At 50.6% G+C, this 13,195-nt stretch overlaps 1 protein-coding gene across 3 annotated transcripts in view; it reads left to right on the top strand.

Moving 5' to 3' along the window:
* LOC116948498 (homeobox protein Meis1-like) overlaps window positions 1-13,195 on the top strand; it is a 251,078-nt gene that overhangs the window by 99,758 nt on the left and 138,125 nt on the right. For all 3 annotated transcript variants that reach the window (XM_032965226.2, XM_032965227.2, XM_076071560.1), the window contains one exon: window positions 11,342-11,459. In XM_032965226.2, the coding sequence (XP_032821117.1) occupies window positions 11,342-11,459 (118 nt within the window). The remainder of the gene's footprint in view (window positions 1-11,341; window positions 11,460-13,195) is intronic.

Raw genomic sequence — 13,195 nt, 5'->3', positions numbered from 1 at the left:
TAACATCCTTCCAATGATTGCTCAATCTGTATCTATCTTGCCGGTTGAAGTTATGTCTATGTTTATATATCTGGATGGCTTCATGAACAAACGTTTGATAGTAGCCCGTTGGTTTGCAGAGTACCTTGGTCTCGGGGAAAAAACAATATCATGCAAGCCCATAGTGTTATAACAATGGTCAGCCACGGCAGAGGCATTGGGTCTGCCGTGTTTCAGATCTGCCTTGTGTTCGCGAACACGGTCCGAGACATGTCGTTTCGTTTCCCCAATGTAACTGCTACCGCAGGAACAGCTCAGTTTGTAGACTCCCCCATTGCCTCCTCCCTCTACCCCCCCCCCTCTCTCTCTTCCCCCATTGCCTCCTCCCCCCTCTTACCTATATAACCTCTTGCCACGGCAGCTTTCCCGCCGACTTGAGCATTTTCTTGCTGTGGTTGTCCCACCTGACGAAGTTCGCTTGTGTGTTGCGATCGAAACATCGTGATTTATTTTATTGTATTCCTGCAGTGACGAAAGCTTCAAATGAAGATTGTTGGATTGCGCGTGTGTGTACCACCGTGACGGTGATTTTCATATTCACTCGGACGAGGGTAGAGGTCAGCTAGGATGGTGCTGTGGTCAAAGAAGCAGGACTTACAAACAGCACAATGAAAATTGGAATCGCCATGGTCGGTACAAATGAGGACCGTACTGCTCCGCGGACTGACTCGCCCCCCCCCCCCACCGTCAGTAACGTGGAATTTCCACCAAAAACCCAGCGCTGTCAAAATTGAAGAGGATGAGAGCACCATCATCTACCCCCCCCGCCCCTGCTCCCGATTCGTCTACGAGCAGCGGAACACTCTCAAGAGTTACCGTTTGTTTACATCCACACAGCTCTGTTCCGTGCTGGGGGAGAGAACGTGAGCGGGGCAGTCTGGTGGAGAGAGGCAGCGGTGGCTGATGGGATACTATGAAATAATATATATTTTTATTTTACAAGGTAAGGTCCACTAAGCTATGTAGCTCTTTTCAGAAGCGACCTGGCTGCCACGTAAGACAGCTCACCGAAGTGTGCTCATCATCACGTGGACATTTATAGCAGCCAAACGCTCTGAACGCGTGGACGTTGATTCTGAATGTGGAGTGGAAAATCCGGAGGACCCAGAGAAAAATCCACGCGACCACGGGAAGAGAGAGACACGCAAACTCCAAAATATACAGCAGGCGTAAGGATCTAAATCGGACCCACGACCTCCTGCATACCAGGCGAGGGAGTTAACATCTCGCCACCGTCGGAGCACTGGGAGGGAGTGGTGGTGGTGCGGTTGGGGCTGGGGGAGGGGGGGGCGAGTGGAGAGCTCGTCTCTTAATTGCAATCGCTTCTCCGTCAGCTGGCGCGAGTCTCTTCGCTCCAGCTCTGGCGGGACCCCCCTTCGAGGAGCCATTGTGCACGTGACAAAACTAGGTGTTGCGCTTACACGGCGGGCCTGCGCCACAGCAGCAGCTGCTGTCCAGCTGACGCCAGCAATTATGGCCAAGGGGGAGAAAGAAAAGTCCCAAAATCTCCGCGCCCTGGGAGGGAGGCGGGAGCCGGGGACTTTGTCCGATACGATTCTCCGCCGCCTCCTCCTCCTCCTCCTGCTCCTCTTCGCCCTCCCTTTCTTCCTCGCATTCGTCTGTTTTGTCTTTCTTTTTTGTTGCTCTTGCGTGACACTCAGCCCTGGGTGGGGGTGGGGATGGGGGTGAAGTTTGTTTATAAGCGGGGTGAGCGCGCACGGTGAGTGGCGCATCACCTGAGCGGTGCTCTGTCCCTGCCTCGGCTTCTGCTGCTTCTGCTGCTGCTTCTGCTGCTTCTGCTGCTGTTTGAACCACCGCCCTTGCGCCATGGTAAGCCATCGTTTCGCTCCCTCTGGCTCCTTCACACAGCCACTTTGTCGCCATGTAGATTGGGGAGACTACAGCACGACAGCTTGTGACGGTGCTGGTGCGCTGCTCCTAGCTTGGCTGGAGATTCATGGCAGCAATCCGGGCACCTGCGCGTACGTATAGCCGAACTCCTTTCGCACCGCACGGAGCCAGCCGTGATAACCTAGAGCTGGAGTTGGTGGGTCGTGCAGGGCCTGTGTAAGATACCAGCGAGCGAGGCGAAGCGATAGTGCCTGCGGAAAGCAGTACAGCAAGTAGGTTACTCAGCGTTTTTGTTTTAATGCGGTGGTGAAGTTTTATCGCAAACATCATCCCTCGGTTGCGAATTAATTGGATGCAAGAAGTAGTAATGCATTCTCTCAGCAGGTGCGATCCCATTGTGTATTTTGCACAATGAAACGGTGCCTTTGGCAAGGCAGAGACCTGCGATCAAATGCACGAGAAATGTGGGGACAGTGGAGGAGAGGAGAGATTCGGTTTCAGATTGAAATCATGTTTTTGGGGAACAGGCCGCATAAGGCGTCACGGTAGCGCTGCTGTGCCGCTCTTCCACGTGCTGTTCGGCACGATGTCCGACGTGCCGGGACTTTCTCCAGACTCTGAAGGGTATTGGGGAAAATACGTTTAGCGTCGTTACAAAGTGCACATTGCAAATTGTTGGCACACAAAAACAAATATTTAACATTAACAATTGCATCCACCAAGTGATTTATATATGCCAAAAAAACCGATGTTAAAAACCCTGCCGTCATATTTACAAATGTATCTACGATCGATGTGCCAAGCTATGCGCCACTCTTTCCCAGCTTTATTCAATCACCCGATACGTACGGACGTATGTTGAACCTCTTTTCGTGAGCGTCGTTGTTATTTATTTTAGTACTCTTTGGTTCTATTGGGTAAAGTCACGTAGGTATTTTTTTTACCTACGTGACTTTACCCAATAGAACCAAAGAGTATGGATCCTTGCAGTCACGAAAGCTTTAAATCTAGTATTTATTTTAGTCTTTTATTACGCTTATCTACCCACCCAGGAAACGCCTAACGGGGTCTCAAGACTCTTTGGAGATGAGGGTCCTACAAGATTTTTTTTGCAATTGGAGGGGAAGGGGGGAGGGTCGATGTAGCGCCTATGTGTGATCCCAATTGAGTAACTTTACAGGCGATTTTTAATCATTGGGATGTTTTGACCGATACCAGTTACATCGTATACGGTCGGGAGGCGGAGGAAACCGCACAACCCGGAGGAAGGCCACGCAGACCAGGGGGAGAGCGTACAGACTCCACACGGGACGAGTCGGGTTCTCGAACGCAGGCCCTTGTTGCTGCTGCGAGACGCCGGTGTCACCGCGGCGCCACCACCCCGTGGTCTGCGGTGCCATTTAAGAAGCGTCAGAATGCGGCGTACTCGCCGCACTAAGCGCAAACACCGCTCGAATTGGCGAGCGGTGCGCGTCGCGTGGGATTGCGCTTCACAGTGTGACTCCGCAGGGGAGCCGGGTGGCCTGGCGCTTTGCACGCTCCCCGCCTCGCTCCCCGCCTCTAACTCGCTCTCCACCGCACACGGCACCGGGGATTCGGGATCCTGCGCAGCTGTCGCGGCCCCGTCAGCGCGGCATCTGCAGCGGAAACATGAAAAAGAGTGCAAAAATAAGGAGTGTTTTCTTTAGCGGCTCATTTTCTTGTTTGCGTGGAGTGCCGTTTCACCAGACTCTTTGTCGAGTTTATAAAGATCTTCCTGTTGAGCTAAGAAAACAAATAAATGTGCCGTTTGCCCGTGTGTGGGAGACACAGAAATGGTTTAGAGGTGGAGGGCGGGCGGGTGGGCCTGGGAGGTTTGTAAGTCCCCCCCCCCCCAGTCCAAGCCTTTTGTCACTGATCGGTATTCCCCATCCATTTACATTATTAACGAGGCTTCATCAGAGCCATCACTACGTGCCTTGTGTTTAACCGCAAGACACAAGTTCAGTTCCTGACAAGGGTCAAATCTCATCGTCATCGTCTCCCTCACCGCCGTCGCCATCTCCGTGATGACAAGCGTCCCCTTTGGGCGTTCGTTACGTGAGCACCGAGCGGTGGGACAGCGTTTGGTCGTCAATCACCATCAGTCGCTCTGCAGACGGAGGCTCTGCCCAGCCGCACAGAAGAGTCACCGGCTTCGAGTGACGGCCAAACACCCAACTCCCGCAGCGCGTCCAGCGGTGACCCTCGGTTGCATGGCCATGCAGGCATCGTAGAGAACAGCGATAACGGGCCAGCCGATTGCATCAGGAGTGGCGGAGTGGGGGTGAATCGCTGTGACGATGCATTCCTTCCTATTTGTGAACCGGGCACCGCGCCGTGATGTGTGTGACGGCATGTTCTGGCTGGTGACCACAGTCGTACATCTGAGTTTTTTTTTATTGTTTTCCATTTGCGCATCAAGTATCTGCGGTTGGTGGTAATGGAACGCCGCAGTGGGAGTACAATTTTGAACCCAACTGCGTTCCAGAAGGATTCACGGAGATAGACGCCTGGACTAACAGAGAGACCCACAGACACGCACAGAGACCCACAGACACGCTCAGAGACCCACAGAGACATGCAGAGACCCACAGACACGCACAGAAACCCACAAACACGCACAGAAACCCACAGCCACGCACAGAGACTCACAGACACGCTCAGAGACTCACAGATCTAGTGGGGGGGTGGGGGGGGAATCATTTATGGGTTTCCCCTCATGTCATGTCTTCCCATTTCCAGCCCTGAGTATCTGTATCTGCCATGGTTTGTGCGGATGCGGTTTAGGGTTGGCAAGCATAGCTACAGCAGAGACGACTAGTCTGTTAAGATGATGAGCCTGGTAGGTCTGTGAAGTTCATTCACTGACAAAACCTTTTTTATCAACTACTTTTTTGTGGTCGATTATTTGGGCCGCTTGAAAAATCGTCCGCTGCCCCGCACCTCTCTGCATGACGAAGGTGGGAAACCCCCGTCCAGGGCTCGCCCAGCGTGACGATAACGTCATAATCAAAATCTTTATTTAAACTGGAGGAGGAATCCGATGAGCTTTGAAGCTCTTTCTCACAGATGCCCAGCGGGCGTGGGTCAGAAACTTGCAGCAGCAAACACTACATTGTATGTACCATGGCGAAGGGCCATTTGTATACGGTATGTATTTATTTTAAGGCCACATGGTGCTATTGACAAACGTGTTGCGTTGTTTTTTGCTCGTTTAGAAATAGGTGCTTGTAAGGAGACACAAGTAGTGCTGATTGATGAGTTGACCAATGGAGCCGCTAATGAATCGGCATAGGTCGATAGTTATTTGTACATATGTATTTTGAAATTATTTTGCGCCGTACGTAGCCAACCGTGCTAATCCGAGGTGCTGGGGAAGGACAACAAACTGAACACAAAAGGCAGCTCTAAAGAAATGAGTTTTCAACGTCGATGATTTAACAGCGCATAGCTCCAGTGGCTTCCTAACATGAGAAGGCAGAGCCTTCCAGACGTCCGCAGAAGCGCGCCTGAAAGTGCCGCGCGATGCGGTGCCCGCCGTCTCTTTGTCCGATGGCCCAGCCAAAGGCCCCGCAGCCGCTGCGAGGATGGCCGGGAGTTTGCGTGACGGTTCGCGGCACCTTGAAAGAAACGAGGGTGCGGAAAGTGTGAGCGGCAGCGGTAGAATGTTGGGAAGGCGCCGTATCGTGCCACTGTCCCCCTCTCTGTGTCCCATGCACGTGTCGTCGCGCACACTCCGCTCCGCCCGCCGCGAGCGCACTGACCGCTGCAAACACGCCCCTGAGTGCTCCTTGTGTGTTGAATCGACGCTACATTAAACATTAAAACGCCCGCATCTCAAATCTACAGTGAGGGGAGCAGCTGTCGGGGCAATACTTTTTTTGCTGGGATTGTGTGTGGGGGGGGGGGGCGATGATGGGGGCCAAGTGGGGGAGGGAGGTGGTGGTCGTTGGGGAGGGAGAGAATGCTAAACGCACTGCCCCGTTCCCAACTAGGAAGGGCCACGCGAAGGCTCGCATGAGCCCCTGGTATCGCTGCTCTCCGTGTCGGAGCAATGAGCCCCACAATGTTGGCAGTCCGCAGGTCAGCGGGCTTCACCGCTCAGCCAATGCCCTCCACTCCGGCTTACGTCCGGGCAGTGACGCAACGCTGTGGAGGCGGCGAGGGTTGGTGGATCACACACACGTCGAGGTCGCCATCACACCCTGGCTTGTCAGGGTGTGATTGCCATCTGTATTCCATCTGTACAGGGATTCAGTGTCTTCTCCGGAGTTGGTCAAACAACAGACTTTGGGTTGTTTTTGGCGTTGGTTCTAGCTGCCTTCCCGCTTATCCGTCGTTTTGCGCACCTCTTAATCATTCCGTCTGTCTGAGGAATTCCAATTTTTTTTTTATCAACGTCCAAAGTTTCGCTCCAGGTGCCGGGAGCTTCTTCCGGAAATTAAACGAGCATCCATCTTATAAATGTGCGAAATATATCATACACGTGAGTCGCCAGTGAATAATTACGCATGCGTCTGCCAAAGTAAATAACCACGTTCAACTCTGTATCCACGTGGTAACCTCGAAAGATATTAAAGACCTTTCTAAACGCATTGAGCGTAAACAATGCGGTTTGCAAGAGTCACCAGCGAGCGGGAACACTTGACGTCATGTAGTTGCTAGCTGGTTATGATACTGCACAAAATGGACAATTGGTTAAAATATTGATGTTCATTATACGTTTACGAGGGGGTGGGTGACAGCACCACGCCCGGCCGCCTTTGTCTCCCCAGTGGCGATGTTCACACACCACACCAATTACTCGTTTAAGGCTTAGTCGACCTAGGGGAGGCCCAGGAGCGGTTGAAATAATCGTCACCGGTGGTGGCCGTGAGCGGGAATTGAACTCGGGTCGCCAGGTTCATAGCGCAGCGTAGCGCTAACCACAACACTACAATGCGTTACGCTTCCACATGCGCGGGTCACATGACAGATTTGACGTCACAGCTCACTTGCCGTGCAAAAATAATATGCATTATTGAGCTCCCCCCCCCCCCCCAAAGTGTATTTTTATATTTTTTGCATGGTGTACAGTCTGGAAAGTACCCACTTGGCAAATTTCATGTTTGTTGCATGTAGGGAAGTACGCTAAACATTTTGAACAGACACACATATGAACAACTTTGCCTTTTATATATGCAGATTTATGGATCAGGCAAGGGGGTTACTCGGTTGAAAACAAATTCAACGAGGGGGTACACGGTAGCCAAACAAGGTTGAGAACCACTGGCTAAGAGGGTGTTAAGAGTCTCTCCGCTGCAGCTGGGGTCCCCCAAGCGTTGCCTCAGGAGCCCCACATCACACGAGTGTCACCACGAGGTTGGTCAGTTTATCACGGAGTAGTAGTAGGAGGAGTAGTAGCAGTAGTAGGAGGAGTAGTAGGAGGAGGAGTAGGAGGAGTAGTAGCAGTAGTAGGAGGAGGAGTAGTAGGAGGAGTAGTAGCAGAAGTAGTAGCAGTAGTAGGAGGAGGAGTAATAGTAGGAGTAGTAGCAGTAGTAGTAGCAGTAGTAGGAGGAGTAGTAGCAGTAGTAGTAGCAGTAGTAGTAGGAGTAGTAGTAGGAGTAGTAGGAGTAGTAGTAGTAGGAGTGGTAATAGTAGGAGTAGTAGTAGTAGGAGTAGTAATAGTAGGAGTAGTAGTAGGAGTAGTGATAGTAGGAGTAGTAGTAGTAGGAGTAGTAATAGTAGTAGTAGGAGTAGCAGTAGTAGGAGTAGCAGGAGTAGGAGTAGTAGTAGGACTAGTAGTAGTAGGAGTAGTAGGAGTAGTAGTAGGAGTAGTAGTAGGAGTAGTAGTAGTAGGAGTAGTAGGAGTAGTAGTAGGAGTAGTAGTAGTAGGAGTAGTAGTAATAGGGGTAGTAGTAGGAGTAGTAATAGTAGGAGTAGTAGTAGTAGGGGTAGTAATAGTAGTAGTAAGAGTAGTAGGAGTAGTAGGAGTAGTAGGAGTAGTAGTAGTAATAGTAGGAGTAGTAGGAGTAGTAGTAGTAGTAATAGTAGGAGTAGTAGGATTAGTAGTAGTAGGAGTAGTAGTAGGAGTAGTAGTAGTAGGAGTAGTAGTAGGAGGAGGCTTTCGCAACCAATATCCAGAATCAAGATTTTTTTTGGTCTTCTAGTTCTTTCGGTAAAGTCACATAGAATGCAAATAAAATAATAAAAATAAAACATGTTTTAGTTCAGTCACGAAAGCTGTAAAACGAAAAAAAAAATTGGTGTTAGATCGCGTGAAAATGATTGTGTCGTTAAACCCGCCACCACCCGACGCTGTAACTACCGTATTTTTCCGCATATAACCCGCATACGCATATACCCCGCAAAAATAGCGTTTTGTGTAAAACAAATTTCAGATAGCCCGCACCTCCATATACCCCGCATGCACTCATATCTTTAACGTCGTTACTGCAGCCTAATTTCTTCATAGTAATACGAAGTTTACATTTGTAATACATTCCACTATCAATTGTTAACATTAAAATCATAACGTGCACAGAGAAAACAAACTAACCGGAAACGAGTGAACTTAAAACAGTAAATAGGTAACAAAAGTAAATATCCAATAAATAAGTAACACATAACTGGTAGATAAGTAAGTACAGTTTTAGCACTGGTAGATTGCGCACTGCGCAGATAATAGCGGCACTACGGTAACCACGTCGCCTCGCCCCCAACCCCCCACCTCTCTCTCCTCCCAGCTCTCCCGTCGCCGGTAAACAAAGTGCGCCCACTTCAAACATTATCGTTTCATTGTACAAACAATTCGAATCGTTTAAAACGTGATAACATGTGCAATTTTAGTGTGAGTGGTTTATTCAGCAGTGCTTTAGTCAAAGGTAAGTGTTGCATAGTGGATAGTCCTACCATGAAAAAATTAAACGAGTCACACGTGTAAAATATTTTTGGGATAGCCCGCACCTTCACATACCCTGCAGGATCTTGTTTTGATTTAAAGCTTTCGTGACTGCAGTAATTCATATCCTTAGCTATTTCAGTAAAGTCACGTTGAAGCGAAACAATAAAATAATAATAATATATATAAAAAACAATAAAAATTCTCACGACGTTTCGACCATAACACAAACGGTCATCATCAGGTTGTTTTTTCACACCTGATTACCGTTTGTGTTATGGTCGAAACGTCGTGAGAATTTGTATTGTTTTATATATATTATTATTTTATTGTTTCCCTTCAACGTGACTTTACCGAAAGAGCTAAGAATATGGGTCTTGTTTTGTTTGTAAAAAGTGGTATACCCCGCGGGTTATATGCAGGAAAATACGGTAATTGGCACGTTTTGTGCACGTGACAAACCTTGCTAATTGGCTGTGTCGGGTGGCGGCGGGTTCAACGACACATTTATATTTACGCGATCTAACACCTCAAAAAACATTCCCCTTTATTATTGCATCACCACACTCCACGTTGGCACAGGTGCAGAAGGCGCCACGCCACCGCTGTAGGTTTACCACTCCCGTGCGTGCGCGTCGCCTATCCCCCTGCGAATGGACCATTTGACCGCCATCCTCTCGTTCGCGTGGGTTTCCTCAGGGTGACGAGGGGTCTCTTCCCACACGTAACGCGACTGTGCCGAGCGGAATCCTCTTGACAAGCAGTCGTGGCCACGAGCGTTTGCTGGCTTCATTCCAGCATTGTTACCACTTCTGGTAGAAATGACGACGAAAGTTTAAAGTTTCTCTTACATCGTGTTGTTTGGGACCTGTTTCAAGTAAAATGTGTAACATTAGCGTTCAATAATAAAGCTCAGTGGCCCAAGGCCGTGGAAGCTGCTTAATAAAACGATCGTATTTTCTGTATATTACTGAGCATTTGTTACGCGTGGGTGCAGTGGCTAAAACGCTGCCATGAAATCCTCGTGACCTGGGTTCGATCCATGGCCATACACGAAACCCGCGGCAACGCAGTATATGAATCCCTGCACGGGTATCCCCTGGGTCGACTCAGCCTCAATTGAGTTACCGTGAACATCGGCGCTGGAGGAACGCAGCCAGCGGTGCAGCGTGTTCACCTAAGCTGCCCCTCGTTCGTTATGGCCTGCCTTAATAGGTGCTCGCGAGCAGAAACATTTTTTTCGGTGCTGTAGGGCTAAATGGGGGACGTTTGTCATCGCACGTAAGCAACGTTGAATAATGGACCTGTGTCGTGTCAAGCACACTTTTGTTTCCGGTGAACCAGGCAGGGTTGCTTTAGGTGATCAAGTTACAAAACCAGCCAGCAGCTCTCTTTGCGCTTGACAGCCATTCAATTAAAATAACAGCAACCCCCCCCCCCCGTTCACACCGCTAAGCAGCATGTGTAGCATACCTGTAACGTGTTAGACATTCATGACATGTATGGCTTACATTTAAATAAGATATAGTTGCGTGCGTGAGACTGGCTTGTGAAATGCAATATTTCCTGCAACCGTGAAGCATTTCCCGTCGTTCCCGTGCATGGCTGGGCTTCGCTTTTGTTCCCACCTCTCCCGGGCGGAGGGTTTCAAGAGGCTGCTGCGGTGCCCGGAGGTCTGAGCTGAGCCGACAACCTGAGGTCCTGGGTTCGAATCCGGATTTTAGCCGCCCCTCAATTGTCGCGAGTTTATTCCCGCAGCCCAATGCCCCAATGAACGCGCGCAACAAAACAAAAAACCCATCGCATTAAATTTCTTCCCACGATTCACTTGGTCGAATTTCAGATTTGCTAGGCGGGCGTCACAAGCCTCGGAGGCCTGGCGGGGCCAGGCGCTATTTGACGCATCCATCGTGCGCGATGTCATCGATGCGACTCAAACGCAGTGACATCGCATCACCTACACGCCACTCGTACACCCGTTCATTGCGTGTGGCGTCAGTGGGTAGCCTGCGAGGACGCGGCATCGACTCATCACGTACACGCGACTCGACCCATTGATTGTACGTCAGTGCGTATGCCGTGATGCCACGGCGTCGCTCCGTCACCTAGGTGCGACTCGGTCATGAATTGCGAGTGACGGCATTGGCGTGGCTCGGCTCGGCTTCTGCGGTGAAAACACGACCCCCCAGCACGGCCCCTGGGTCATGCGGCGAGATGTTGACTACCTCGTCCGGTATGCAGGAGGTCGTGGGTTCGATCCCGACCCTGACGCCTGCTGCTGCTGCTGTATATTTGGAGTTTGCATGTTTCTCCCACCGCTTTTTCCATCCGCATTCAGAATCAAGGTGCATTCAGGGTATTTGGTGGCTGTACATTTTTTTTCTCCACACGACGATGAGCCACTGTCGTCGTGCTATCATTTGCGGCCAAGGTCGCTCCTGAAAAGGAGCTTCACGGCGCGGTGAGAAAAAATAAATAAAAGAGTTCATAGTTTTAGTTTGGGGAAACTGGAGAGGTGTAACCCGGCGAACCCCCGTTGGCGTGTTGCAGAACGTGCTGTGGAGCCGGGCGGAGCAGGACGACGCCGCGTCGGTGCGGTCGGGCAGCACCCCGGGGCCTTCGTCGGGCGGCCACGCGTCCCACAGCGGAGACAACTCGAGCGAGCAAGGTGCACGACCTCCCCCCCAGCCTCCCCCTACCCACCGTCCCCCCCCACCAGCCCCGCCCCCGTGCGTACACCGCTCACTTCGCTCACTCGCTCGCTCGCCCGCCAAGGCGGGGGGGCGAGAGAATTAGGAGCGATGGCGCTCCATCAGGCTTCATGCATATTCTATGCACTTGGAGCTATACAATGCCATTTGGCTTTTAGGGTATCTCGCAGGGAGACGCTGCTCGTACTTACTACCACTGTGCGCATTCACACACACACACATAAATATATATATACACACACAGACTGGATATGCTTGGGTGTGTCAATTCTCTGTTGGACGTTAGGGGCCCTGGAAAAGCCGTCGGGGTCAAACAACGTTGGGTAAAAATGGGGGTCTGAGGCCATCGTAGTCTGATCAAGAAATGCCCCAAACGATGCGGCTGGGGTGTGTTCCAGTTGGCATTGCAGCGGCACTCACGAACGGAGAATGTGGAGTTCGATTCCAGGTCAAGGCCAACTTGTAGATTTAGATTTCATTTATTTTGTGCGGGAAAACGAATTTCTTTAGAACTGATTTTTGTGTTTAGTTTGTTGTTGTCCTGCCTCACCTCCGATTGGCACGGTTGGCTACATACGGTGCGACATAGGTTCAACATGCACATATATAGGGCCTATTACACAGGCGCCCTGCGATGGTACAGATGTTACACAGTACAGGTTTTAGGTACCATCATGGTTAGATAGGTCGCGAGACATCGTCATCATCATCATCAGCCCTCTGGGACAGTGGAACGATGAGGCGGCGCTGGGGTCATTGTAACTTGCATGTAAATGGCTCGGTATGAATAGAATAATGATTAAGGCGAGGGGCTGAACTGAAACAAAAGCTACGTGTCATGGTTTAACATTCGAAGTATGCGACAGCCATAAAAGCTTTTGTTGTGAATGCACTGATGGACGTACGTTGAACTTCTTTCGCACCGCACGTAGCCAACCATGCTAATCGGAGGTGCGGGGGAAGGACAACAAACTAAACACGAAAAGCAGTTTTATGGAAATGAGTTTTCATTCTTTATTTAAAAGTTTATAGCTCCAGTGGCTTCCTAATATCGGAGGGAAGAGCGTTCCAGACGGCCACAGAAGCGCATACAAAAGCGCGCGATGCGGTGACCGTCTTTGTAAGACGGCTAGCCCACAGCCACTCCCAGGATGGCCGGAGTTCGCGTGATGCCGTGCCATTCATGGGATTGTGTGACCATACTTAGCTCGGCTGGTCAGTAGGTGTTGGTAAAGGTGGGTTGCAGGACTGGTTGAGGTGTCACTCAGCACGCACTCGCTACTCATGTTAGCTGCGGTTAGGAATCGAACTTCGCTTTTACCACTGCACCGCCACTCACCCCTGCATATTACATTTATCAGCATCTGTGGATGAGTGGTATCATAGATGGGAGCGGTAATGCAGCAATTAGCGCACTGCACTACGAACCCAGCAGCCCGAGTCGGATTCCCGCTCACAGCCAACACTAGTGAAAATTATATTAATTGCTCCTGGGCCTGCCCTAGGTCGACTCAGCCCCAAATGAGTGGCTGGTGTGGTGTGTTAAACATCGCCGCTAGGGAGACGACAAAGGCATCCGGACGTGGTGCTGGCCACCCACCCTCTCGTGTGCCGTGCTGGCCTTCATAGGTGCTCGCAAACAGAAGCACTTGCCCCAAAAGAATGTGAAGGCTACACGGGGGATCTTTGATCT

The sequence above is a fragment of the Petromyzon marinus genome, chromosome 33 (genome assembly GCF_048934315.1).
Source record: "Petromyzon marinus isolate PM22_M1 ecotype Great Lakes invasive population chromosome 33, UKy_Petmar_22M1.pri1.0, whole genome shotgun sequence".
Classification (NCBI taxonomy): Eukaryota; Metazoa; Chordata; class Hyperoartia; order Petromyzontiformes; family Petromyzontidae; genus Petromyzon; species Petromyzon marinus.
Note: the sequence above shows the minus strand (reverse complement) of the source record. Positions and strands in the feature narration are given on the sequence as shown.